This window comes from Leptodactylus fuscus, chromosome 10 (assembly GCF_031893055.1).
Source record: "Leptodactylus fuscus isolate aLepFus1 chromosome 10, aLepFus1.hap2, whole genome shotgun sequence".
Taxonomy (NCBI): domain Eukaryota; kingdom Metazoa; phylum Chordata; class Amphibia; order Anura; family Leptodactylidae; genus Leptodactylus; species Leptodactylus fuscus.
This window is the reverse complement of record NC_134274.1, coordinates 33,807,373-33,834,790: the sequence shown is the minus strand read 5'-3', so window position 1 is coordinate 33,834,790 and position 27,418 is coordinate 33,807,373. Positions and strand designations below refer to the sequence as shown.

The 27,418-nt window shown below is 39.1% G+C and overlaps 2 protein-coding genes across 2 annotated transcripts; both read left to right on the top strand.

The window, feature by feature from the left end:
• Positions 1-14,296: 14,296 nt before the first annotated feature.
• LOC142182779 (uncharacterized) lies at positions 14,297-17,089 on the top strand. The gene has a single exon (XM_075257513.1). The coding sequence runs from the start codon at positions 14,297-14,299 to the stop codon at positions 17,087-17,089; it is 2,793 nt and encodes a 930-aa protein (XP_075113614.1).
• A 7,255-nt stretch (positions 17,090-24,344) lies between these two features.
• Positions 24,345-27,158, top strand: LOC142219379 (uncharacterized). The gene has a single exon (XM_075288377.1). It carries the CDS (start codon positions 24,354-24,356, stop codon positions 27,156-27,158), a length of 2,805 nt encoding a protein of 934 aa, XP_075144478.1. The 5' UTR covers positions 24,345-24,353.
• The last annotated feature ends 260 nt before the right edge of the window (positions 27,159-27,418 follow it).

Sequence of the window (27,418 nt, the reverse complement as noted above, 5' to 3'; positions counted from 1 at the left end):
AGCTGACTCAAATCCAGCTCTGCCGCATCAGCTTCTACATCAGCTTCATACTGTGGTAATGCATTTACGACCAATCCCTCATTACTGACTGCAAACATAGCAGGTAGCAGAGCAAGCGAAACCCCGCCCATCAATGTGCCGAGAAAACCAGAAAGTGAACAGAGCAGACAGCCTGCAGGTTGGTGAACAAGGGTTATGGGAATACCCCCTTAATCTGAATAAATTTTTAATCTGGGACTGTTGCACCTCATGACATTAAGGAGGTTTCCCTGCATATTGATGATGTGTCCATGGGATTGGAGATTAGTATCTGATCTGTGGGAGTGTTACTCAAGATATAGGATTGGAGCAGCAGCCCTGTCTACTGTATAGTGGTGGTGCTGGGGAACTGCAGCCCTGTTCCTATTTCTTGACTAGGAGCAAACTGCTTCTGCTTCCCGTCTCCTGCAATTGCTTTTGGAGCCAGAGTTCATTGCCTACTGGAATAGATGATCCATGTGGGGTCCGGGTGTCGGATCCCTACAGATCAGATACTGATGAATTGCATTTGGGACTGACAAACCCTTTGAACAAGAAATGTCTATTTACAGGCTTTCTGTCCTGACTTAGATGTCATTGTCGGCATGGTAGAAAGCAAATGAGCTGGAGGATCCACACTTCAGATATTTATGTGAGCACAGATGGGTAAGTGTTCTGACTTTTTATCTCATTTTATATTGTTCACTTCTTTATGATCACTTTAATATGTTTTTTAAACTATATTTATTCCCTTCATTTATGACACCTCTTCACTCACCATTCACCATCACAGATTATATACATATAAATAGCTGATATTGGATAGGCACGACAGGAACTTTCTTTCTTTCTCTTTCTTTCTTTCTTTCTTTCTTTCTTTCTTTCTTTCTTTCTTTCTTTCTTTCTTTCTTTCTTTCTTTCTTTCTCTTTCTTTCTTTCTTTCTTTCTTTCTTTCTTTCTTTCTTTCTTTCTTTCTTTCTTTCTTTCTTTCTTTCTCCCTCTCTCTTTCTTTCTTTCTTTTTCCTTTCCTATATTTACTGTATTAGTTTGTATAATATTTTTTATTTTTCACTATCTGTTCCTTAGCTGTTGAGGAGTGCAGTGCTGTGCAGCTCTATGAGAACATGGTTGGATGGCTCCTGGAAGTAGAACATTTGGGAATGTACTGGAGCCCAAGCAGATTTGTAGATTGTTAAATACTCATATTCCAAAAAGAACCCTGATGTCGCTGGAGTTTCATCCTCATGATTCAAAAGAGAAATTTGGCTCCAGAAAGGTACAGAGGAGTCTATATTGCCATCTTTTGTCTTGGACCTTCCTTTCTAGCTACAAATGGACAAATCTAAAGACCTAGAGAAAAAAATAGGTAGTTCGGCAACTCTCCGATGAATAATAAAATGTAATTTTTAATGAGATTCATAAAAACGACCAAAACATGAATAAGCTATTTTTCTATTTAAATCTAAAGACTGTCTAGGCTCTAACCTACTTACCTTGAGGATATTCATATTTTCACTGTTTTCCTGGTATGACATTCATATTCTCTTCATTGATATGCACCAAAGACAATATAACAAAACAAATGCAAGACTATAATGTTGGTCATACAAACTGACTTGTAGAATATGACCAACAGACCCAACTGGGATCCGATCTATGCTCAGATTTTTTGTGTTTCCTATGGAGTTGATTTGTACATGGAGTATTTTTATATATATTTAATGGCATATAACATGGTCTTGATATAATCTGGGGAGCCCGTCTGATCAGGGACCCTCCTATGGCCTGCACCAGTGCTCTCTAATAGGAAGATGATATGACAAGTATATAAGTAACCACAGGTTTATACATGAGGCTTGCTTTAATTCCATTGCAGCATTCACAGCTTGGATGAATAGCTACAGTACTGTGCAAAAGTTTTAGAGATGTGTGGAAAAAAGTGTTAATAGTATTTTTGGCAATTAACAAAATTAAGTGAATGAACAAAAGAGAAATTTCAGTGATATCAATATTTGGTGCATGCACCTTAGTGTTTCTAAGTGTCTGATTTCTAGCGTATTCCTATTATGTAACAGTCACTGATGCTGTTAATTGATCTTTAGAACATGTGCTAATACAGTATTTAACCATTAAGAACTTTGGAGCTCTTACTACTGCACTGCGGACACGCTGCGATTTACAAACCCTAATATTACATGCTTCCACATTATAATGTTCCCCTCCAATTCCCCCACAGTATGAAGTTTAAACTGGAGGAATTTAGAGGGGGACATTAAACCGTGAGGGTAATTGAATAGGGACATTACACTGTGGGCGTAGCTGGAGGGTGACATTAAATTAGGGGCAACTAGAGACAGACATATCACCTTTCCAGCTACTCCCATGGTTTAATGTCCCCTTCCAACTTGCCTTCAGTTTAATATTCCCCTCCAGCGACCCCCAGTGTTGAACATTTCTCTTCATCTCCGCCATTTGTCCACATTTTAATGACACCTTCATCTGTCCCCAATTTACTGCCCTCCTTCATCTGCCACAAGTTTAATGTCCCCCCTTCACCTGCCTCCAGTTTAATATTCCCCCTCTATCTGTCCCCAAAGTTTAACATAATAAACACATTGATACTCCCCTCGCTCTCTTGCTGCTCTGTAGAAGACTCTTCTCCTGTAGTGTTCAGGGAGCGATGTGGCAACATGTGTGGCAGCAGGCCAGGGCATAATATGATGGATCCATAACATGGATATCTGAACTATTCTGCATATTCATCTAATTGTGGCCCTGCTAGCACCAACTATCACATGTAACATTGGGCAAAACTTATGAACGTTTCATCTTGTCCCAATCTAGACATTGTTGCTGGGTAGTGTGGTGTTTCTCATTGGGGTATGGCCCAACCTAATGAGTTCTGGGTATATGTCTAGGTTTTAAAGTATCACAATAAAAGTTGAGTTTTATTTATCTTAGTATTAGGTACCCAGGCCATTTTTTTGTGTTTTGCTTTCATTTGACCTTTAGAGGTTTTTTGGTTTCTTTTAGATTTTATTAAACATTGGACTTCAGGCGTGCCAATCTGAACAAGGCTAGAACATCTTTCCATGTTAAGGTCATTGTTTATATGTCACAAGGAACCTTGCCATACAAGAGAAACAAGTAGAACATTTCCATTTCCTTGCAAACTACATTTTAAGATTACTTTATATGAATCCGCTTTTATGGAAAAAAAATATATATGAAAAAAAGTTCCAGATTTCCCAAACTTCCAAGTGAACCCAAACACCCAAGGAAATATGTAAAGGAAAAACCACCCTCAAATAACCCTGTGGTCCTTCCATTGTGGGCGTCATAAATGGTAATGGGATAGCCCAAAGGAAGGGTAGGAGATGTTTTTGTGTGTGTATGTGTGGTGTTCGGTTTCAGCATCTGCCGCTTGGTATCACACTTGGTGCTAATACTTTTTATTTGCCTGCACATATTATACAGGGTAAACCACAAGATTCTGTCACTCCTGATGATATACTTCTTGAATGCTGGGGATAAATGTCAGGTTCTTGGAGACTCCGATACCTTAGCCTTATATTGACTGCACCTCCAGTCTTGAGCTGCTGTTACATGTAGTGGTTGTGATCTGACTCCCTGTTAGTGAGCGGTGAAGCAAAACCAAATGTTTCCCAGTAAGTTGGTGGAGTTTTTGGTTGTGTAAAAGTGAAACATTCTCAAACCTTGTGATCCACCTGTACAGACTACATGGATAAAAACCTTGCTGATTTTTAGGGAACCAAATCCTGGGATCCCCACCGAGCACAAGAATGGAAGTCCTTTATGAAAACTACTACACACTAAGAGGATAATGTAGTAAAGTAGATCTTTAGAAGGAAAATCTTTAGCAAAACAAATAAAATAATATAAAAATGAAAAAATGAATTCAGTAAATCCAGGACACTGACTCGCGGATGGCGATGATGTCCCTTTAATAGAACTTCACCCTATGGATGAGGATTTACATAAAGACCTTTGTTTTATTCACTGTAATCTTCAGGCTTCATAGATGTCTCCAGCACTTGGTGAATTGTCAGCGTTATTCATGAGATGTCGGGGATTATGTCTTATTACCCCCACCTAACATATTCCCCACCTACCATGTGCCTTTTATAAGTCCAGTGTCTAACTATGTGTCAGAGAAGTTTGTGCCCTCAAACCACCAGGGTCTGGGTAAGACGTCTTCCTCTGCATACCATATAGCTGACCCCTGTTGACATCTTAGATCTGATTCACATCTGCGCATCGGTTTCCGTTCGAGAATCCGCTTGGGGACCCCTCGAAAGGAAAATTAATTTCGGATAAAAAAGCGGTTACCTCATGAAACCCATGGACCCCATAGACTAAAAGACATGTGGTTTCTGCACGAAAAATGCTGAGAGATAAATGATGCTTGCAGGACTTTTATCTCCACATTGCTCATGCAGGGAGGGGAATGGAATGGATTATTATATACCCCAGTGACATCACTATAGACTCTGCTGCAGGTTCTATGATGACATCACGATAGGTGTTCATAGAGCAGTTTGGTCATGTGACCTGACTTAAAATGGACAGACCTTACATAGTCAATTATCTGATATGATATAAAAAGATTATTATGTTCAACAAAAATCTCCACTAATTAGTTCTAGAATTTTCAAAGAGATAAAGTAAATATTTTCAATTAGTTCCCTGAAGCTTTATTAATCACCACTGCAAATGCTCATATGGGCCATGAGACTCAAGGGCCTGGGTGCAACTTTTGTATCTTCTGTAGTTCTACCCTAATTCAGCAACAGTGCAGACCTCCTTGTAAGTGTTATGGAGAATCATGCACTAATTCATTTACGACATAAAGAATCCCCTTTAAGGTTCTAGCAAAAAGATACAGCGGCTTGAAAAAGTATTGATACCCCTTGAACTGTTTCACATTTTGTCACCTTACAACCACAATCTTAAATGTATTTTACTGAGGTTTTAAGTGATAGACCAACACAAAGTAGTAGATATTTGTGAAGTGGAAAGAAAATGATACATGGCCATACCTCCGATGGTCACCCCTCAATACCAGGGAGCCATACCCCGATGGTTACCCCTGAACTGGGTTACACCTGAGATGGTTGCCCATTACTGGCCAAATTATAAGTAACTTCCAGGACCCCCCAAAAAAAATAAAAAATAAAAATAAAATAAAGTAAAATATACAGTCCTATGAAAAAGTTTGGGCACCCCTATTAATCTTAATCATTTTTAGTTCTAAATATTTTGGTGTTTGCAACAGCCATTTCAGTTTGATATATCTAATAACTGATGGACACAGTAATATTTCAGGATTGAAATGAGGTTTATTGTACTAACAGAAAATGCGCAATATGCATTAAACCAAAATTTGACCGGTGCAAAAATATGGGCACCTCAACAGAAAAGTGACATTAATATTTAGTACATCCTCCTTTTGCAAAGATAACAGCCTCTAGTCGCTTCCTGTAGCTTTTAATCAGTTCCTGGATCCTGGATGAAGGTATTTTGGACCATTTCTTTTTACAAAACAATTCAAGTTCAGTTAAGTTTGATGGTCGCCGAACATGGACAGCCCGCTCTCAAATGATCTGAAAACAAAGATTGTTCAACATAGTTGTTCAGGGGAAGGATACAAAACGTTGTCTCAGAGATTTAACCTGTCAGTTTCCACTGTGAGGAACATAGTAAGGTAATGGAAGACAACAGGGACAGTTCTTGTTAAGCCCAGAAGTGGCAGGCCAAGAAAAATATCAGAAAGGCAGAGAAGAAGAATGGTGAGAACAGTCAAGGACAATCCACAGAGCACCTCCAAAGAGCTGCAGCATCATCTTGCTGCAGATGGTGTCACTGTGCATCGGTCAACTATACAGCGCACTTTGCACAAGGAGAAGCTGTATGGGAGAGTGATGAGAAAGAAGCCGTTTCTGCATGTACGCCACAAATAGAGTTGCCTGAGGTATGAAAAAGCACATTTGGACAAGGCAGCTTCATTTTGGAAACAAAAATTGAGTTGTTTGGTTATAAAAAAAGGCGTTATGCATGGCGTCCAAAAAGAAACAGCATTCCAAGAAAAACACATGCTACCCACTGTACAATTTGGTGGAGGTTCCATCATGCTTTGGGGCTGTGTGGCCAATGCCGGCATCGGGAATCTTGTTAAAGTTGAGGGTCGCATGGATTCCACTCAGTATCAGCAGATTCTTGAGAATAATGTTCAAGAATCAGTGACGAAGTTGAAGTTACGCCGGGGATGGATATTTCAGCAAGACAATGATCCAAAACACCGCTCCAAATCCTCAGGCATTCATACAGAGGAACAATTACAATGTTCTGGAATGGCCATCCCAGTCCCCAGACCTGAATATCATTGAACATCTGTGGGATGATTGGAAGCGGGCTGTCCATGCTCGGCGACCATCTAACTTAACTGAACTTGAATTGTTTGTCCAAAATACCTTTATCCAGGATCCAGGAACTGATTAAAAGCTACAGGAAGCGACTAGAGGCTGTTATCTTTGCAAAAGGAGGATCTACTAAATATTAATGTCACTTTACTGTTGAGGTGCCCATACTTTTGCACCGGTCAAATTTTGGTTTAATGCATATTGCGCATTTTCTGTTAGTACAATAAACCTCATTTCAATCCTGAAATATTACTGTGTCCATCAGTTATTAGATATATCAAACTGAAATGGCTGCTGCAAACACCAAAATATTTAGAACTAAAAATGATTAAGATTAATAGGGGTGCCCAAACTTTTTCATAGGACTGTATATTTATTGTAAATAGTGCAAATTATAATGCACAACACTAGCTATAGTGTAGGATTATATTTAAGCTAAAGAATTAAGAAAACATCAGTAAATAGCTATATTACATTCTGTTACGCACGTTCAGTCAAGAAATGGCAAAAACAGATTGTTAGTGTATCCCAAACCGCGAGCAGTTACACACTGTCTTGGAGGCACTAGGATATTGTGTACACGTCCCAATCCTAATATACTATGTGATGGGTTATGTCAGTCAGGGATGGGAGCTGCTGCATTATATGATGCCATAGTAACATATAATAATAGTAATCCATATACATATCCAGATACAGACTGTAAATGCTCCTAAGTCATCGACTACACATGAAGAAGAGGAAATGCAATAATCTGGTGCAGTATTTGTCTGATACATTTATCTACATGTTGTGGAGACTCATAGGTTAGCCTACAACATGGTGGTCAGTATATAACCATATATACATGGATATAAAACTATACAAATCTGTGTATCCTACAGAGTAAGGGGAACTTAAGCCACCTGTATCCCCACCATGTGCTAAGCCCCCATGAACAGCTTTCAGAGCTATACATGCGGACAAAACTGTTAGTACCCCTCGTTTAATGAGAGAAAAAACTACAATGGTCACAGAAATAACTTGAATCTGAGAAATGTAATAATAAATAAAACTTGTTGACAAGCCACAAAGCTTCTGGTAGAATGTCCTCTGGACAGATGAGACAAAAATCAAACTTTTTGGGAAGGTACCTCAGCTCTATGTTTACAGATGGAAAAATGAAGCATATCTTGAAAAGAACACTGTCCCTACTGTGAAACATGGAGGAGGCTCCGTTATATCCCGGGCTGCTTTGCTGCATCTGGCACAGGGTGTCTTGAATCTGTGCAGGGTACAATGAAATCTCAAGAATATCAAGCTATTCTGGAGAGAAATGTGGTGCTCAGTGTCAGAAATCTTGGTCTCAGTCGCAGGTTATGGGTCTTGCAACAGGATAATGACCCAAAACACACATGTAAAAATACCCAAGAGTGGCTAAGAGGAAAACATTGGACTACTCTGAAGTGGCCTTCTATGAGCCCTGCCCTAAAACCTATTGAGCATCTTTGGAAGGAGCTGAAAATGCCGTCTGGAAAAGGCAGCCTTCAAACCCGAGACATGAGTTTACTCATGAGGGCCAAAATACCTGCTGAGAGGGGCAGAAGTCTCATTGACAGTTACAGGAATTGTGTGATTGCAGCGATTGTCTCTAAAGGTTGTGCAACAAAATATTAAGATAAGAGAACCGTCTTTTCTGTCCAGGCCTGTGTCATGAGTTTTATTTTTTTTTAAATTCTGTTGAGGTATGGTTAAAAAGCAATGTCTGACTTTCATTTGCTCATTTTCATAGAATTTCTATATATTATTACTTTTGTCATATTTAAGTTATTTCTGTGACCGTTGTGGTGTTTCCTTTCATTAAAAGAGGGGGACCAACAATTTTGTCCACGTGTGTATGAATATGATCTAGATATAATATATTATTATTATTTATTTATTTATATAGCACCATTAATTCCATGGTGCTTTACATTTGGCAACAATATATTCTTCTGAAGGCTGTGAAAAACATCCAGATAAGGCTCCATGTAATCTCCACAGTCTTACACCACCCACCATTTTAGGGAATAGATGGAAGATGAAATAGCTACATGAGGTAAGGGCGGACATTTTATAAGCAGCAGCATTTATAAAGTGACTGAAGGCTCACATATAATAGCCCACTCCCCGGGATACCACCCAGCAGGAGCCCAAAGAGCAGCCAGACCAAAATAAATGTTAATATTAGGGGAAAATAACCAGAAAATTTAAACCAACCCCCGAGGACCCCCCACACTGCCAATTAAAAATAACCTGTATACGGTATGGGTATATACGGAAGGGCCGCTATGATTCAATTTGAATTGAGCCCCAAAATACGTGATTTAGCGCTAAACTCAAATGGACCAATCACTAAAATGCAGACGGGTCATAAATTACAATAAGGTTGTGACTAAATACTATACTTGGTAAGGACCTGCCCCTTATTAGTTATAGTACATACTCACCTCAGTGTGAACTTTTTCCCATTACTGGTAAGGACCTGTTGCCCCCTAGTGGTCAGGTCCTGAACTGCAGTAGTATTTAGCCAGCTCACAGTGAATTGGCTATATCCCCTACTCCAGAAGGACCAGGTCCTGATCAGTGACAGTATTTAGCCAACTCTATGTGAGCCGTCTGTTTCCCATCATTTGTAGGGACCACTTTTGCCCCCCATTGGTCAGTCCTGAACTCTTATATTATTAAACTGCTTCACAGTGACCTGGCTAGTTTCCACTCTCTGTATGGACCCATATGGTAGCTTGGCTCCAACTTCAGTTATGTTTGTGATACTAGGTTCACACCTGTGTTCGGGAAACCTAAAAAGTGGTTTATTTGCGGACCCCATAGGCTATAATGGGATCCGCTTGTTTGCCGCCTGAAAAATGCAGAGAGAAAAGTCTCTGCATTTTGCGGATTCGGATATAGAAACCCCGACCATAGAGCAGGTGCAAGTGTGAACCCAGCCTGAACCTCACAATAAAGTGACAACATAATTATAATATAATAAACATAACAGGAGTCTTATTATTTCCAAAAATTGTTTGTAAATCAACAATAAAAGATGGAGAAATATTCCTCAGCATAGCGACTTTTCCTTTTCCATGTATCATATACTTACAAGGATTCATACTGGTGATGTCCTTTTCAGTGATAGTATATAGCTGATAGTATATAGCTGATAGTATATAGCTGTCTCACACAGAACGGGATACTTACTAAGCACAGCTCCATACACGCTATAGAGGCCATGCTTAGTATTGCAGCAAAGTCCCATTCATGGGAAATAGATTGAGCTGCAGTCTGGTCATGTGACGTATGGATGTAATGTCTCTGCCTGAATATTAGTGAAGCTCAACAGTATATCCCTAGAATAGCCCTTTAACCCCTTCCCGCCGATGGCACTTTTTGACTTCTTGACCAAACTCGATTTTTCAAAACTGCCATGTGTCACTTTATGTGGCAATAACTTTGGAACGCTTTAACTTACCAAAGTGATTTTGAGATTGTTTTTTCGTAACACATTGTACTTCATGTTAGTGGTAAATTTTGGTTGATATGTTTTGTGTTTAATTATGAAAAAATAGGAAATTTGGTGGAAATTTGGAAAAATATGCATTTTATAAAGTTTGAAATGATGTGCATTGCATACAGACCGCCAAAATGATATCCTAAATCTCATGTCCCAGATCTCTGTTTTATGTCAGCATCAAACTTTAGTCACCCTTTTATTTTTTACGGCCATTATAAGGTTTTCAAGTGAAACAACAATATTCAAAATTTTCAAGAAATTTCCAAAACCCATTTTTTAAGGGACCAATCCAGTTATGAAGGGGTTTTGAAAGACCCTTGTATTAAACCTCCACATAAATCACCCCATTTTCAAAACTGCACCCCTTAAATAAGCCAAAACAACATATACCTAGTATTTTAACCCTATAGGTGCTTAACAGGAATTAAGACAAATTGGAGGTGAGATTTACACATTTGATTTTATTTTACTAATTTTCGTTTAGCCCTAGAATTTGCACATTCACCAGTGGTTAAAGGAGAAATTTGTTATGCACGTTCTCCTGACTACCATAGTACCACACTTGTGGGTGTAAACTAATATATGGATGCACAGTGAGACGTAGAAGGGAAGGCGTGTCAAGGAGCTTTTAGAGGGCAGATCTGGCTGAGATCAGTTTCAGGAACCATGTCGCATTTATACTAAGCCCTTGTGGTGTCAAAACAGTGCAAACCTCTAGAAAGTGACCCCATTTTGAAAACCGCACCCCTCAAAGAATTTATCAAGTGATGTAGTGAGCATTAGTAACCCCGAAGTGAATATGTAAGCGGTGCGGAGTAAATTGGGTACACCAAATCCCATTCTATTTTCCCACTAGCTCCTATGACACGGATGGGGAGGAGGGGCATTCTGGGGGGTCAGCGCTGGTGTCTTCTCTCTCATAATCTCTAAATATGGGGTGTCCCCTGAAAACACTCGCACAGATTATACATTTCCTTCTACTCGCAGCCACTTATGTCCTAATGATTTGGCGATTTTTGGGGTTTTTGTCTTCACATTGTACAAGTTAGATTTTTATTTTTATTTTCTGGCAATGTGGCCATATGAGGGCTTGGTGTTTGCGGTATTAGATGTGCTTTTCAATGCCACCATTTTGGGGTGCCTGTAACTTATTGACTACAATTTATTAACTCTTTCTGGATGGGAGGTAAAAGGAAACATCAATTCTGGCATTGCTTTCTAGCATTTTTCTTTTCCGTGCAGCGTACAGCGTAAGTAACATGTTACCTTTATTCTGCGGGTCGTTCCTGTTACGGCAATACCTCATTTATATTATTTTTTAATGCGTTGCTATTTGTGCAGAATAAAATTCAATTTAGGGAAAAAAAATCAATTATTTTTGCATCGCCATCTTTCTGAAAGGCATAACATTTTTATTTTTTGGTAGACAGAGCTGGTTGAGGGCTTATTTTTTGCAGGATGACCTCTGCTTTTTATTGGTACCATATTGGTTTTCATCTGACCATTTAATTACTTTTTATTGAACATTTTGTAAGGGAAAGGTGGTGAATAATCATTATTTTGTGCGGTTTTCTACGTTTTTTTATTATGATGTTCGCTGTTCGGGTTAAATAATGTTTTAATTTTATTGATCAGATTATTATGGACGCGGTGATACCAAATATGTAATGTTTTTTCTATTTTTCTTTATTTTACATAATAAAACATTTTGTATGGGAAAATGGGATTTTTGGGGCTTTATTTAATTCTAATTTATTTTAAACTTATTTAAACTTTTTTATTTTTACTTTTTTATAACTTTTTTTTTCTGTCCCCATGGGGCATTGAAGCAGTGATCTGCTGATCTCTGCTCACTAGATGTACACTGCAATACACGTGTTAAACGTGTATTTCAGTGTAGAGGAAGCTGTCAGCCTGTGTAGACACATGGGGCTGACACGTACCTGGTTGATCCTGCCAAATAGGTACGTGGAGGGGACTGCATGGGGCAGACCCGGGGTCACTGATCAAACCCTGGGCTGCCCATTATCAACACCGGCACCCCCCGAAACCGATGTTTGACCGCTGGCAACTAAGGGGTTAACACCCACGATGGTACCCGGTTCCGACCACGGGTGTTACAGGGCATTGTCAGCCGTAAAATATGGCTGACACTCGCAGGGCATGGTGCGCACACGGGTTCTGTGTGCGCACCATGCAGCCGCTGTATTATTATGGCAGTTTGCGGGAAGTCCTTCCCGGCAGCACCGTACTAGTACGGCGAATGTCGGGAAGGGGTTAAGGACCCCCATAGTGGAGTTATTTGATTACTGACTCCAGGCACCTCACATATTAGTAACCCTTAGACCAGCTTCAAACAGATACTGTGGTCTGTGAAGGTGCAGAGAAGCAGGAGTCCGAGTCCTGGTCTGGGAACCACAGATGACAACCAAATTTGTCCGTATGAAGCTGACCTTAGGGTGTCATTACACATGCAGTCTTTATTCACAGTAACACATGTGATGTTGTTTCTACACTGATCAAAAACCCAAAGCATTTATGTGTTATAAAAAAAACAACCCCCCCCCCCTTATATGTATAATAGCAACTCTAATAGTTCACCCTACCGTTGTTTAATGTCCACTGATGGATGACAGTAATGGACATTAACCGTGGCAAAGTAATCGACACAGTCTTAGTCTGTATACATTTTCATTCATTAGAATGTAAAAATACAATATGGACACTGTCTTCTGTCTCCTTTACAAAAGTAAACAAAAATGACGGAAGAAAAGAGAGGAGATAGAATACAACGTCCATCATGTTGTAACATCTTTACCTGTTCGGGTCTCTGCGCCACTCTCTGCTCTCATGCTGTGGTGCAGGAGACGTGTTCAGTTATGATTCCTTGCTTTAGGTTCTTGTTGCTCTATCTGAACAATGCTCTATTCCCTCTCCGTCATTGATTTTCTACCACAGACATCTCTTACACCTTTTTCCTTCTGCTCCTCAAATAGTTAATTTTAGCCTTACCTGTGTGATTGACAGTCTATCTTCCAAACAAGGCTGGGGCAGGTTCTGGACTTCCTATAAACAGGTCATCAGCCCACAGATGTTTGCTGGCTATTGTGACTCTGTCCTTGCTAAGCGGTTCTCTTTGCTATTGTATTGTATTTACTGACTTCTGACCTTAAGCTTTTCTTGTTACTATTCTTTTGGATTGTGTTTTGGTACTGCTTTGGATCTCTGGCTTTGACTCTTGGTTTGCTGACTCTTCTTCTATGTTGTGCTGTCTTGTCTGTGTTTTGTGTTTACACTTGTCTAGAGAAGGGACTATTGCCCAATTGTCCCTATCATTAGGACAGTAAGACAAGTAGATAGGGACAGAGGCTGGATTGAGTTTAGGACTCACTTTCTCTCTCTTTCCCTTCCTCCCAGATTTCAGCAGCAGCACTGGGGAATTGCTCAACTGGCCCATGCACCACCAATGTAAGAGTTTCTCCAGACTCCCCCTATGACTGTACCTTCAGTGCATGGAACACACACAAGCACCCCCCAGCTCTCCACATACCCCCCCAGTACAGAATGCGCAGTACACCATGCACCCCACATCTCTTCCCACCACTACACCATGTACCCCATCCCCCCCACCATACACCATGCACCCTTCATCTCTGTATGTTCCTCCACTGCACAGGATACAACTTTTCTTTATGTAGAGGGCCTTTATGTAGAGGGCCTTCCAACAAGCAAATACCAGTAACATACCTTCTGTAGGTATAATTGACATGCTGTGACTTGCAAAACTGTAGTTTTTCCCACAAAGTGGGCATGGAATTCGCTAGAGTCCTATCCACTTTGCCCTGACTGTAAAATGTCATGATTTTCCCCACGGCGTATCCACCTCTTGGGGCCTTAGCCCTAATGTCCTTTGCTCTCATCTGTCATAGAATGTAAGAAATGGACATTAAGTGACTGATGCCGGTGGAGCAACCTCCATCCACGTGCATTCAAGTCCTGTGTTGAGCCTTTTTCTTCCATTGCAAAGATTAAAAAAAAAGATGGAAGAAAGCTTCTGTCATGTTTTTTTTTTTACTTTAGCCGCTTCTATAACAGATGAGAACAACGGACATTCATTCCGGTAGTGTAAACATCCCATTACATGTATGAGTCACCTGCACTTTTGATTCTCCTTTTCCCTAACATTTCCATTGGTAAGAGGAACTGATATATCTATTCTAAAATGACCCTTCAGTTACATTTTGGTTATAAAAGCAGTACAAGAAACTACAATAAGTCATTTTGCTGAAGGACGAGATCTGATAACATGGATGTTATTTTTCGTCTGGTTTGCTTTGCCTTTTTGATCTCCATTCAGTCTCCATGTCTCGGTATGCTAAGGAAGCAATGTGACATCATAGAGCAGGAATATTTTGATACCTATAGAACCAGAACATCTTTAAAATTTTACAGATTTAACAAACTAAACTTCAGCCTTGGAGCAATCTGTAAATTCTCTAACGCTTCTATAACACATCACTTAAAAGAAGTTCCTGTAGAAACAGACTGGCTTTTTCTCAGGATCTATAATGTTCACATTAAAGCACAAGCTTTCTCCCATCTTACAAATCTAAGTTACGTTTCTATATCTGGTGATTTTGTGATTTCACCTGTGATCTTTCAGGGGCTTAAGAAACTCTCTGTTTTGTGGCTACAAAAATCAAACAATCAAATCATTCGGGAACTTGACTTAGGAGGACTGTGTATGCTGCAGGAGCTTCGACTAGAAAAGTTTCCCTTTTCATCTCTGAATAAATCCATATTTGAAAACCTTCATCAACTGAAACATCTTATTCTGGACAACTGTTCCATTGGAAATTTATCTTCAGTAACTCAGTATCTTCCTAAACTACAAAGTCTGCAAAAATTATCTCTTATTAATCACTATCTAAAAGTATTCAGAGAGACCGACTGCCTATTCAATGAGCACCCTACAGGTAATATCAGTCCCTTACATTTTAATATAACCTACTTGAACATTGATGGAATACAAGCTACTATACTGGAAAACAACTCATTCTGTAACTTTCCGAGGTTATCCTTTTTTAAACCTGATATAGGATATTCAACCCTAAAATCTTTAAAAAGTTCCGGGATCCAAAAAGTTGACTCCATTTCGTTTTCCTATTCTAAGTTTCCTGCTTTCCACATCTGCGTTTATGTATCGCTCTTTCAGATACAGAAACTTCAGCTGACAAATAATGACATTACTTTTATCCATACATCTAATGGGTCTTGCAACGTTCTACGTATTCTAGATTTATCATTCAACTACATCAAATATGTGGCTGCATCTCAAATGAAGCGATTAAGAAACCTGAAGAAGTTCAATTTGTCAAACAATAAAATTACCTCTATTAAAATTTGCTCGGAGAACATTTCCATGGAGCTTGTTTCTCTTAACTTGGCTTTTAACTATTTAATGGCTTTACAACAAGATCAATTTAAATGCCTTAAAAAACTGAAAGAACTTTCACTGAATGGCAATAAGATCCAGACAGTCGGTGAGTATTCATTTCGTGGCATGAAGAATCTGGAGGTTCTGCATCTTGGTAACAATTATATCTACAGTTTGGGTGAACTTGCATTTGGAGATCTATTTTCATTAAAACAACTGATGTTGAACGAAAATTTCCTAGACGACATTGATGACTGGGCTTTTAGGGATTTAACAACGCTTGAAGAGATTTCCCTGGCCTTTAAAAGTATGGAGTCCATGCGGTGGTCGCAGACAATGCAGTCACTAAAAAAAATTACAATAAAGAATCTTGATATATACTTGTACATTGAAACTAAATTTTTCAAACGTTTTCACTTCATTGAAAGTTTGAGCGTTTACGCTCCGTATGTGTGGATTGATTATTGTGATTTTTTTCCATTTGATAAAATCAAAGAACTGTATTTAAGAAATATCAATTCTCTTCTCTGCGATGATAAAGGATTTCCAACTGCCCTGGAGAAATTTACTAATTTGGAAAGCTTATATATAATAGCAGCTGTGAGTTCACCATCTGACATAGACATCTTTCATTCTTCACTAGAAAATTTAACAAAACTTACTTTTTTTCACATTGAAAATAAAAATGTAGTGGGTGCCGGCTCAGAATTAAATGTACAGAAACTATTTCTAGGCTTGAAAAATCTCCGAATTCTACATTTAGTGAATTCAGGAATAGAGGACTACGGTAAAAATGTGTTGTTTAAGGATTTAAAATCAGTCACATTTTTAATGATAGAAAATGAAAAAATTTATGGAATTCCAGACAACGTGTTTTCTGATATGGTTAGTCTACAATATGTTTTTTTCCCAAAGACAAGTTTCTCTTGTAACTGTGATCTGTCATGGCTGACATATGAAAAACAAGTTGAATTCCTTGACTTTTATGATCGTTTTTGTTTTGTCAATGCTCAGATACAACCTTCACACTTAGTCTCCTTCTTGGAAGACAAATGTAATACTGAGCTAGGTTTCATTGCATTCATAGCTACATTAGTCAGTACTTTAATATTTATGTGCATCTCCCTCTTCTATGAAAGTATCTGGTGGTATCTTCTATACATGTTCTATACAATTAAATGTTGGCTGAATAATAGGCAGAGAATAGGAGACCACTATGAGTATGATGTATTTGTATCATATAATGCCCACAATGAGCAGTGGGTAACAGAGCAGCTTCTTCCTAACCTGGAGCAAAATGGCCCTCCTTTCTTTAAAGTGTGTATCCATAACCGAGACTTTGAGATCGGTAGAGACATCGTAGACAACATTGTGGACAGTATGTATAGCAGTAGACGGACAATCTGTGTTATCACTCGCAGTTACCTCCAAAGTAACTGGTGCTCCCTGGAGATAAGAATGGCAACCTACAGGCTTGTAGCAGAGAGTAAGGATTCCCTTATCCTGATATTCCTGGATAACATCCCTAGAGAAGAACTTCAACTTCACCACAGGCTCACTAAGATATTAGACAAGAAAACTTACCTGAAGTGGCCAGAAGATGGAGATGAGCAGCAACTGTTTTGGGCCAGACTGCGGAAAGTTATTGCTGGTCATACCTAGGACTACTAGAAGTCATAGGATGTATATACTTTCATCTGCACATACATTAGCTAATTCACATATATGACATCATATGCTTCTTTGCTGAACAAGATTAATAGTCTTTCTAGTATAGAGCAGAAACTTCTTAAATATCTGCAATATATTTTCCAGGATTTTCTGAGTTAACTATTGATGACATAATAGAACATTGATGACTGTGGAAAGTTATTGCTGGTCATACCAAAGATTACTAGAAGTCATAGGATATACACACGTGGACAAAATAGTTGGTACCCCTAGTTTAATGAAAGAAAACCCCACAATGGTCACAGAAATAACTGGAATTGGGTAAAAGTAATAATAGATAAAAACCGAGAGCGTCGAAAGCTTGTTATCTGTAATCATTATTAGTTAGCCATTAAAAAAGGTATCAACTACTGAAGACTCTCAAGTTTTTTGTTTTTTATATTTCCAAATGAAAGTCAGACATTGTTTTTCGTCGCAACAGATTTTTAATTTTTTTTTTTAAATAAAACTCATGACAAAGGCCTGGACAGAAATGATGGTTCCCTTAACTTAATATTTTGTTGCACAACCTTTTGAGGCAATCTCTGCAATCAAACGATTCCTGTAACTGTCAATGAGACTTCTGCACCTCTCAGCAGGTATTTTGGCCCACTCCTCATGAACAAACTGATCCAGTTGTTTTGGATTTGAAGGCTGCCTTTTCCAGACGGCATGTTTCAGCTCCTTCCAAAAATGCTCAATAGGATTTAGGGCAGGGCTCATAGAAGGCCACTTCAGAGTAGTCCAATTCCCCATTCTTGGGAGTTTTTAGTTGTGTGTTTTGAGTCATTATCCGATTGCAAGACCCATAACCTGCAACAGAGACCAAGCTTTCTGACACTGGGCAGCAGATTTCTCTCCAGAATCGCTTGATAGTCTTGAGATTTCATTGTACCCTGCAAAGATTCAAGACACCCTGTGTCAGATGCAGCAAAGCAGCCCTAGAACATACTGTAGCAAAGCCTCCTCCATGTTTCACAGTAGGGACAGTGTTCTTTTCAAGATATGCTTCATTTTTTAGTCTGTGAACATAGAGCTGATGTGCCTTGCCAAAAAGTCCGATTTTTTCTCATCTGTCCATAGGACAGTCTCCCAGAAACTTTGTGGCTTGTCAACATATAGTTTGACAATTTCCTGTTTGTCAGATTCAAGTTATTTCTATAACCATTGTGGGTTTTCCTTTTATCATACGAGGGGTACCAACAATTTTGTCCATGTGTGTATATATACTTTATATACTTTAATTTTCACATATATTAGCTAATTCATATATATTTCTATGCTTAGCAGATTTAATAATGTTTCTTGTATAGACTCAAATATCTAAAATGTGTTTAACAAGATTTCTGAGAATTAACTATTAATGGCCTATCCTTAAAATAGGTCATTAATAACTGAACAGTTTGGGGTTCTACAACCAGAATCCCTGATCTGTGGCTGTCGCAAGTGTCAGATCTAGTATAGATGGTCTATCCTAAGGGCTCATTCACACGTGGGGCGGGTTTTGACACTGAGAGAGACGAGGCGAGCTGCGTCACTCTCGGGTCAAAACCCGCCTGCCACGACCATAGCGGTCGCAGCTTTCCCCTCCGCAGCCGGCTCAAATGAATGAGCCGATACCGGAGGGTGTTGCCGCTAGGCGGAAGCCACGGCTCAGCGCGCCGCGGCTTCCGCCTGAAGAAAGGGCAGCTTGCTTCTTTTTTTCCGCGATCGGCAGCTGCCGATCACAGAAAAAAGAAAGCTAGTGGTCTCCATAGACCACCATTGAAAGGGGTAGATTATGACATGGATTCCGCTGTCAAAATCTGCCCCTTTAGCCCCGTGTGAACTAGCCCTAAGGATAGCCCATCAATACTAAGGCTAATACTAATAGCCCACTAATACTAAGTCTTTATTCAGATGACCAAACTAATTCTCGCCTTTGTATTTCACGGTCCATTATCCCTTTGTGTGGTAACAGTTTATTCACGGACCTGTTCACATTAAATGTTTTTTGAGTCATAAAAATTCAGTATGTCTAATTTTTCACACTTCCCAATAACCTCCTTTGTCTGGATATATCTTAAATGTCTTGTTTGATTAACATTTTATAATTATTAGTAAATGAAAACTAATCTAATGAAATGAAAGTCTAAAAATTGTTTAATGTCTGTTATTTCTCTGATCTGTACATGAATTTTGTAATGCGAAATATAACTCAACAACCCCATGGCATAGTTTACCAATGTCATAAGATATATGTGGAATAGACATCCCAGGAACTTTGGAAAATAAGACAATGTACTCATCCCTGAGAGATGAAGAGCAGGAGCTGACACTCACTTCCATAACTGCACACTGTCGCCACCATCATGAAGGTAAGACTGGGGGACTCAGGGTGAGGGGTGTTGAAAATGTACATGCCAACATTTGAGGAGTGGATCATAATTATCACTGCCTAGGGCTGAATCTGAATAAATTTTCAATCTGGGACTGTTCCACCTCATGACATTAAGGAGGTTTCCCTGCATATTGATGATGTGTCCATGGGATTGGAGATTAGTATCTGATCTGTGGGAGTGTTACATTATAGAATCGGAGTAGTAGTCTTGTCTACTGTATAGTGGTGGTGCTGGGGAACTGCAGCCCTGTTCCTATTTCTTGACTAAGAGCAAACTGCTTCTGCTTCCCGTCTCCTGCAATTGCTTTTGGAGCAAGAGTTCATTGCCTACTGGAATACATGATCCATGTGGGGTCCGGGTGTCGGATCCCTACAGATCAGATACTGATGAATTGCATTTGGGACTGACAAACCCTTTGAACAACAAATGTCTATTTACAGGCTTTCTGTCCTGACTTAGATGTCATTGTCGGCATGGTAGAAAGCAAATGAGCTGGAAGATCCACGCTTCAGATATTTATGTGAGCACAGATGGGTAAGTGTTCTGACTTTTTATCTTATTTTATGTTGATCAGTTCTTTATGATCACTTTAATATGTTTTTTAAACTATATTTATTTCCTTCATTTATGACACCGCTTCACTCACCTTTCACCATTGAAGATTATACACACATAATTAGCTAATTTTGGATAGCTACTACAGGAACTCCCTTCTTCCTCTCTTGTTCTTTTTCTATATTTACTGTATTTGTAGAATATTTCTTTTATTTTTCACTATTTGTTCCTTAGCTGTTGAGGAGTGCAGTGCTGTGCAGCCCTAGGAGAACATGGTTGGATGGCTCCTTGAAGCAGAACATTTGGGAGTGTACTGGAGCCCAAGCAGATTTGTAGATTTTTGAATACTCATATTCCAAGAAGAACCCTGAGGTCACTGGAGTTTCATTGTCATGATTCGAAAGAGAAATTGTTTTCCAGAAAGGTACAGAGGAATCTATATTGCCATCTTTTGTATTGGACCTTCCTTTCTAACTACAGATGATTAAATCTGAAGACTGTCTAGACTCTAACCTAATTGCCTTGAGGATATTAATATTTTCACTGTTTTCCTGGTATGACATTCATATTCTGTTCATTGATAAGCACCGAAGACAATGTCATGGGTGTAGCGATGTGACAAAGCAAATGTAAGACTATTATATTGGTCTTACAAAGTGACTTGTAGAAAATGACCAACAGACCCAACTGGGATCTGATCTAAGCTCAGATTTTTTGTGTTTTCTATGGAGTTTGTACCTGGAGTATTTTTACATATAGTTAAGAGCATATATCATGCACTGCACCGGCAATCAGTCGCAGCTAGCCGCAGGAGGCGTTTTTTGAGGAGGATTCTGAGGAGGCTTCCGCGTCAAAATCCAGTCTAAAAAACTATATGTGAACTCAGCATTAGAGGAGCAGAGGGAATCCAAGGTGAAGGAGATGGGTGTGGTAGAAAATCAATTACAGAGGTGAGGAAATAGGACAGCGTTCAGACAATACAAGAAAAACCTAAAGCAAGGAATCTTAGCTGGACACGTCTCCTGCCCTGTAGCATGCTGAAGGAAGGATGGCGCCTAAGCCTGGACATACAATTATATTACACAATGTGTTGGAACTTACTTGAGTTTATAGGGGTGGGACACATATGGAGGTTTATAATTTAGTTCTACAGTTTGCCTCTGAAGCTGTTCATGTGTATTGGATTGCTTTTCTTACCTTCTGCTTGTTTTCACATTATTCGTTTGCCTGATGATTCTGCCATTGATGTACCTGTTTGGATTTTACCCATGAATTTCTATTGAAAGTCTGTCACAGGCTGGAAGAGCCCCAGAAAAGATGCTTTGGGGCATTATAAGCCCAAGAGAGTTGAGTATAAGTATTATTTTTCTTATTTTTAGTCACCTCCTTGGGGCTGGAATCTATTGGAAAATGGCCCAGCGACATGCCGAACGCATTTCCATTAACAATATGTATAGCAGTCGAGGAACCAGGCTTTTCCCAACCACTATCATGGTGGTCCAGAGCCCAGGCTGGCTGCACGCCCCGTACTGATCTGGGCCCAGTCACACCCCCTGCTACCGTGATCATTACACCACTGTTTGTGAGTTTCTGCCATCCTTTCTTTGTCCAGTCATTGCAAACAATGTATGTAGAAACAAACTCATTTTACAACGGTAATAGTTTTTTTTTTAATGTGGTGTGCGAAGGTGAAAGGCAAGGTGCTGGAGTCCCGCTATATCAACCTCAGATTCCAGACTTATGTGTGGTCTAATGCGGGTCTGGAATAGGTTTCAGCCCCATGTATGGGTTCTGAGGCTTGTTACTGGCCTATAAAAGGTTGCAGAGACCGCACTTCAGGGCAGATCCAAGAAGTAAGGAGGAGGCTGGTTCTGTCCTGTATCCCTGAGTCTGGTGAGACCAATTTGTTCTTGTGTTTCTCGTGTGGCCAGTAGTAAGCCACATGTATATTCAAGTTATAACTTCTGTGCCTGATGTGAAGGTTTATTTTTTGGAGTTTTTTGTAAATAAACCTGTTTGCTGAACATTTTGTGTCCCTGTCTTGATTGTTTGGGTCCGTACCACTGCTTCTACCGAGCTAACTTCACCACAGTAGATATTCAGTAGAAATAACAGAGGATCTGCATAAGGCAAAAATATGAGAACAGATGCATCCACATGTAAAAACAATTCAGAATGTAAGAAGTGCTTACATGTTCTTCTTTAGAAAGTTTCTACTAGGTATTGGTTGTCATAATGAAATAGTTTGTGGTAGCCCCAGTCCCAAAATTACTATCAAAAACTTCACTGGGAGAAAGATGAAAGGAGAGCAGTCACCTACAGAAACAGTTCTAATATACTGTGGGATCTTTGAGTAGAATGAACATCTCTTCTACACTGACTACCAATAATTATTTGGACACCTGTGGTTGAATAGAAAAACAACATTTATTCATATTCAATAGTTGGTAGAGCTTCCAAAAGCGGCAATTACAGCCTCAACCCTCTGGGGCATTCATTCCACAAGTCCTGGTATGACAGCTAGTAGTATTTTATTCCAATCGGCTTGGAGAACACAGGTAAGTTCTTTCACCAATTTTGGGCGGCTGCTCCACCCCTTGGTTCGTTGATCCAACTTGTCCCAGAGGTGCTCAATAGGGTTCAAGTCTGGGCTCTGGGCAGGCCAGTCCAGTTGGTTAACCTGATTATCACTGTACCAAGCCATGGTAGACCTCGCTACATGACAGCTGGCGTTGTCATCCTAGAAGTAACATTGGTCCGACCCATAGAACCGCCATAATGTAGGAAGCACACTGTTATCTAAAATAGTACAATAGGCGTTGGCGTTGAGTTTACCATGCACTGGGATGGAGGGTCCTAGTCCATACCAGGAGAAACACCCCCAGACCATAACTCCACCTCTTCATTTGCATGGGTGTCCAAATACTTATTGGCAGACAAAGTATAGCAGTGTTTGAGCCTAAAAAGTATATTTTCAGCCTAGGATAAAGTGCATATAGAATTACTCCCTTTATGAGTAGGACTCATTTAATAATCAGGACACTACACAGAAATCCATGTCCTTCTACTCCTCATAATACATTAGGTTTTCTATTACTATTACTCTCTGCCACCCCAGGCAGTAGGCAGTATTACAAAAAAAAATGGTGTTTCTTCTGCTGACAGATTTGGTGGCTAAAAGAAGGGTCATCCTTGAAGTTACTACAAGATTTTAGTTATGCCCATTTTGGAGTAAGCAATGTATCTGCAATACTCCAGTATTTTATCAATGACATATTTGAGTTATGCTGCAGAGATTCATTTGCAAAAAATTGTTGGAGAAGTTCAAGAGGCTGAGAGTAGAAGACCTGGATTTGATGACTGTGGCTAAATACTCAACCAACATCTCCAGCTGTCCTCCTGAGCTGGTGCAGTATAGGAAAGTGTGATTTAGCCTGTAGCAGTGCTTACCCTGGGGCACATCATAGAAGTTGTCAGCTTGACTGAGCCTGATGGGAGTCGTAATGCTCTTGATGGTCATGAAGGGATATGACTCAAGAGACAAATGGTATGAAGAAACAAGGTAACTCTATTTTCGCTTGAGTTAGAACACAGTTGAACAGCATCCAATGTTAGAGGCACAAAACTTGAAAATGTTATCACTGGTGGTTGGTTCTGAACTGGCAGGTGGTACACCCTTAATAGTTTGTGTTTCCCTTGCTGAGGCATTCTTTACTGTAACCTGTATGCCACTCTCTCTCTTAGAAAAGTCCAATAAGCCTTTACAGATTCCTACAGTGTCTTTATTAGGTGCCCTGTCTATTATATGGTGTGTGATTAATGTCCTTTGCTCTCATCCATCATAGAATTAAAGCAATGGACAGTAAGTGACGGCTGCGGGTGGAGCACCTGCCCTCCACCTGTATTCACTCTCACGTAAACAACATGATGGAAGCTTGTCTGACAGGACTTTTTCAGGACTTTTTCTTCCATGGCAAAGGTAAACAAACACGATGCAAGAAATCTTCTGTCGTGTTTTTTACATTAGAGTCAGATGAGATCAACAGATGAGATTAGCAGATCAACAGATGAGAGCAATAGACATTCATGTGTAAACTGTGATCTGTATTATAAGTCATCTGCACTTTCGTTTCTCCTTTTCCTTGCTATGTTCATGGGTAATAAGAGGAACTGGTAAAGTGGTAACTATATTACAAAATGACCTTTGAGTTAAATTCTAGTTATACAAGACCTACAAATAAAGCTTTAGCTCATTTTGCTGCAGGACGAGATCTGATAACATGGATGTTATTTTTCGTCTGCTCTGCTTTGCCTTTTTCATCTCCATTAAGTCTCCATGTCTTGGTATGCTAAGGAAGCACTGTGACATCATAGAGCAGGAATATTTTGATATCTATAACACTAGAACTTCTTTGGATTTCGACGGATTTGACAAACTAAACTTCAGCCTTGCAGCAGCCTGTAAGTCCTATAACACTTCTGTAATAGATCACTTGGAAGAAGTTCCTGTAGAAACAGACTGGCTTTATCTCGAGATATTTAATGTCCACGTTAAAGCACAAGCTTTCTCCCATCTTACAAACCTAAGTTATGTGTATATATCTGGTAATTTTGTGATTTCACCTGTGGTGTTTCAGGGGCTTAAGAAACTCTCTGTATTGTGGCTACGAGAATCACAAAAGCATATAATTGAGGAACTTGACTTAGGAGGACTGTGTATGCTGCAGGAGCTTCAACTAAGAGATTCCCCCTTTTCATCTCTGAATAAATCCATATTTGACAACCTTCATCAACTGAAACATCTTATTCTGTATGAAAATTGCATTGAAACCTTATCTTCAGTAACTCAGTATCTTCCTAAACTACAAAGTCTGGAAAAATTATCTCTTTTTAATAACAATATAACTGCATACAGAGAGACCGACTGCCTATTCAATGAGCACCCTACAGGTAATATCACTCACATACATTTTAATATAACCTATTTGAACATTGACGGAATACAAGCTACTAAACTGGAAAACAACTCATTCTGTAACTTTCCGAGGTTATCCTTTTTTAAACCTGATATAGATCGTTCAGTCCTAAAATCTTTAAAAAGTTCCGGGATCCAAAAAGTTGACTCAATTTCGTTTTCCTATTCTCAGATTTCTACTTTCCACATCTGCGTTTATGTATCGCTCTTTCAGATACAGGAACTTCAGCTGACAAATAATCACATTAAATTTATCCATACATCTAATGGATCTTGCAATGCTCTACGTATTGTAGATTTATCATTCAACTACATCGAACATGTGGCTGCATCTCAAATGAAGCGATTAAGAAACCTGAAGGAGCTCAACTTGTCAAACAATAAAATTATCTCTATTAAAATTTGCTCGGAGAACCTTTCCATGGAGCTTGTTTCTCTTAACTTGGCTTCTAACTATTTAACGTCTCTAACACAAGATCAATTTAAATGCCTTAAACAACTCAAAGAACTTTCACTGAATGACAATAAGATCCAGGCAGTCGCTGAGTATTCATTTCGTGGCATGAAGAATCTGGAGGTTCTGCATCTGGATAATAATAATATCTACAGTTTGGGTGAACTTGCATTTGGAGATCTGTTTTCATTAAAACAATTGACAATGAATGAAAATTTCCTAGAACACATTGATGACTGGGCTTTTAGGGATCTAACAATGCTTGAAGAGATTGCACTTGGCTTTAACTACATGGTGCCCATGTGGTGGTCGAAGACAATGAAGTCACTAAAAAAAATGTCAATGAAAACACTTGATACATCTCTGACCATTGAATCAAATTTTTTCAATAATTTTCCTTCCTTTGAAAGTTTGAGCATTGACTCCCATGTTGTGTTGATTGATAGTTGTGATGATTTTCCATTTTCTAAAGTCAAAGAATTGTATTTAAGAAATATTGGTTCTCTTCTTTGTTACAGTCCAGAATTTCACAGAGCCCTGGAACAATTTACTAATTTGGAAAGCCTACATTTAATAGCAGCTGTGAGTTCACCATCTGAAAGAGACATCTTTCATTCTTCACTAGAAAATTTAACAAAACTTACTTTTTTTCACATTGAAAATACAAATGTACTGGACGACGGCTCAGCATTAAATGTACACAAACTATTTCTAGGCTTGAAAAATCTCGAAATTCTACATTTAGTGAATTCAGGAATAGAGGACTACGGTAAAAATGTGTTATTTAAGGATTTAAAATCAGTTACATCTTTAATGATAGAAAATGAAAAAATTTACAAAATTCCAGACAACGTGTTTTCTGATATGGTTAGTTTAAAATATGTTTTTTTCCCAAAAACAAGTTTCTCTTGTAACTGTGATCTGTCATGGCTGACTCAGTGGATGACATATGAAAAACAAGTTGTATTCCTTGGCTTTTATGATAATTTTTGTTTTGTCAATGCTCAGATACAACCTTCACACTTAGTCTCCTTCTTGGAAGACAAATGTAATACTGAGCTAGGTTTCATTGCATTCATAGCTACATTAGTCAGTACATTAATATTTATGTGCATCTCCCTCTTCTATGAAAGTATCTGGTGGTACCTTCTATACATGTTCTATACAATTAAATGTTGGCTGAATAATAGGCAGAGAATAGGAGACCACTATGAGTATGATGTATTTGTATCATATAATGCCCACAATGAGCAGTGGGTAACAGAGCAGCTTCTTCCTAACCTGGAACAAAATGGTCCTCCTTTCTTTAAAGTGTGTATCCATAACCGAGACTTTGAGATCGGTAGAGACATCGTAGACAACATTGTGGACAGTATGTATAGCAGTAGACGGACAATCTGTGTTATCACTCGCAGTTATCTCCAAAGTAGCTGGTGCTCTCTGGAGATAAGAATGGCAACCTACAGGCTTGTAGCAGAGAGTAAGGATTCCCTTATCCTGATATTCCTGGATAACATCCCTAGAGAAGAACTTCAACTTCACCACAGGCTCACTAAGATATTAGACAAGAAAACTTACCTGAAGTGGCCAGAAGATGGAGATGAGCAGCAACTGTTTTGGGCCAGACTGCGGAAAGTTATTGCTGGTCATACCTAGGATTACTAGATGTCATAGGATGTACAGTATATACTTTAATTTGCACATACATTGGCTAATTCAGATGTATGATATCATATGATTTTTTGCTAAATAATCTTCCTAGTATACAGCAGAAACTTCTTAAATATCTGCAATATATTTTCCAGGGTTTTCTGAGCATTAACTATTGATTACATAATAAAGCCATATTACAGCAGGATTATCTTTTGATAGACCAATGAGTCTGCTATTCTTTAGGCAAGATTTGTGAGCCAACC

Bases quoted from the DNA above. Each gene is read 5' to 3' on its own strand.
- LOC142182779 (XM_075257513.1), top strand. From the start codon at position 14,297: ATGGATGTTATTTTTCGTCTGGTTTGCTTTGCCTTTTTGATCTCCATT.
- LOC142219379 (XM_075288377.1), top strand. From the start codon at position 24,354: ATGGATGTTATTTTTCGTCTGCTCTGCTTTGCCTTTTTCATCTCCATT.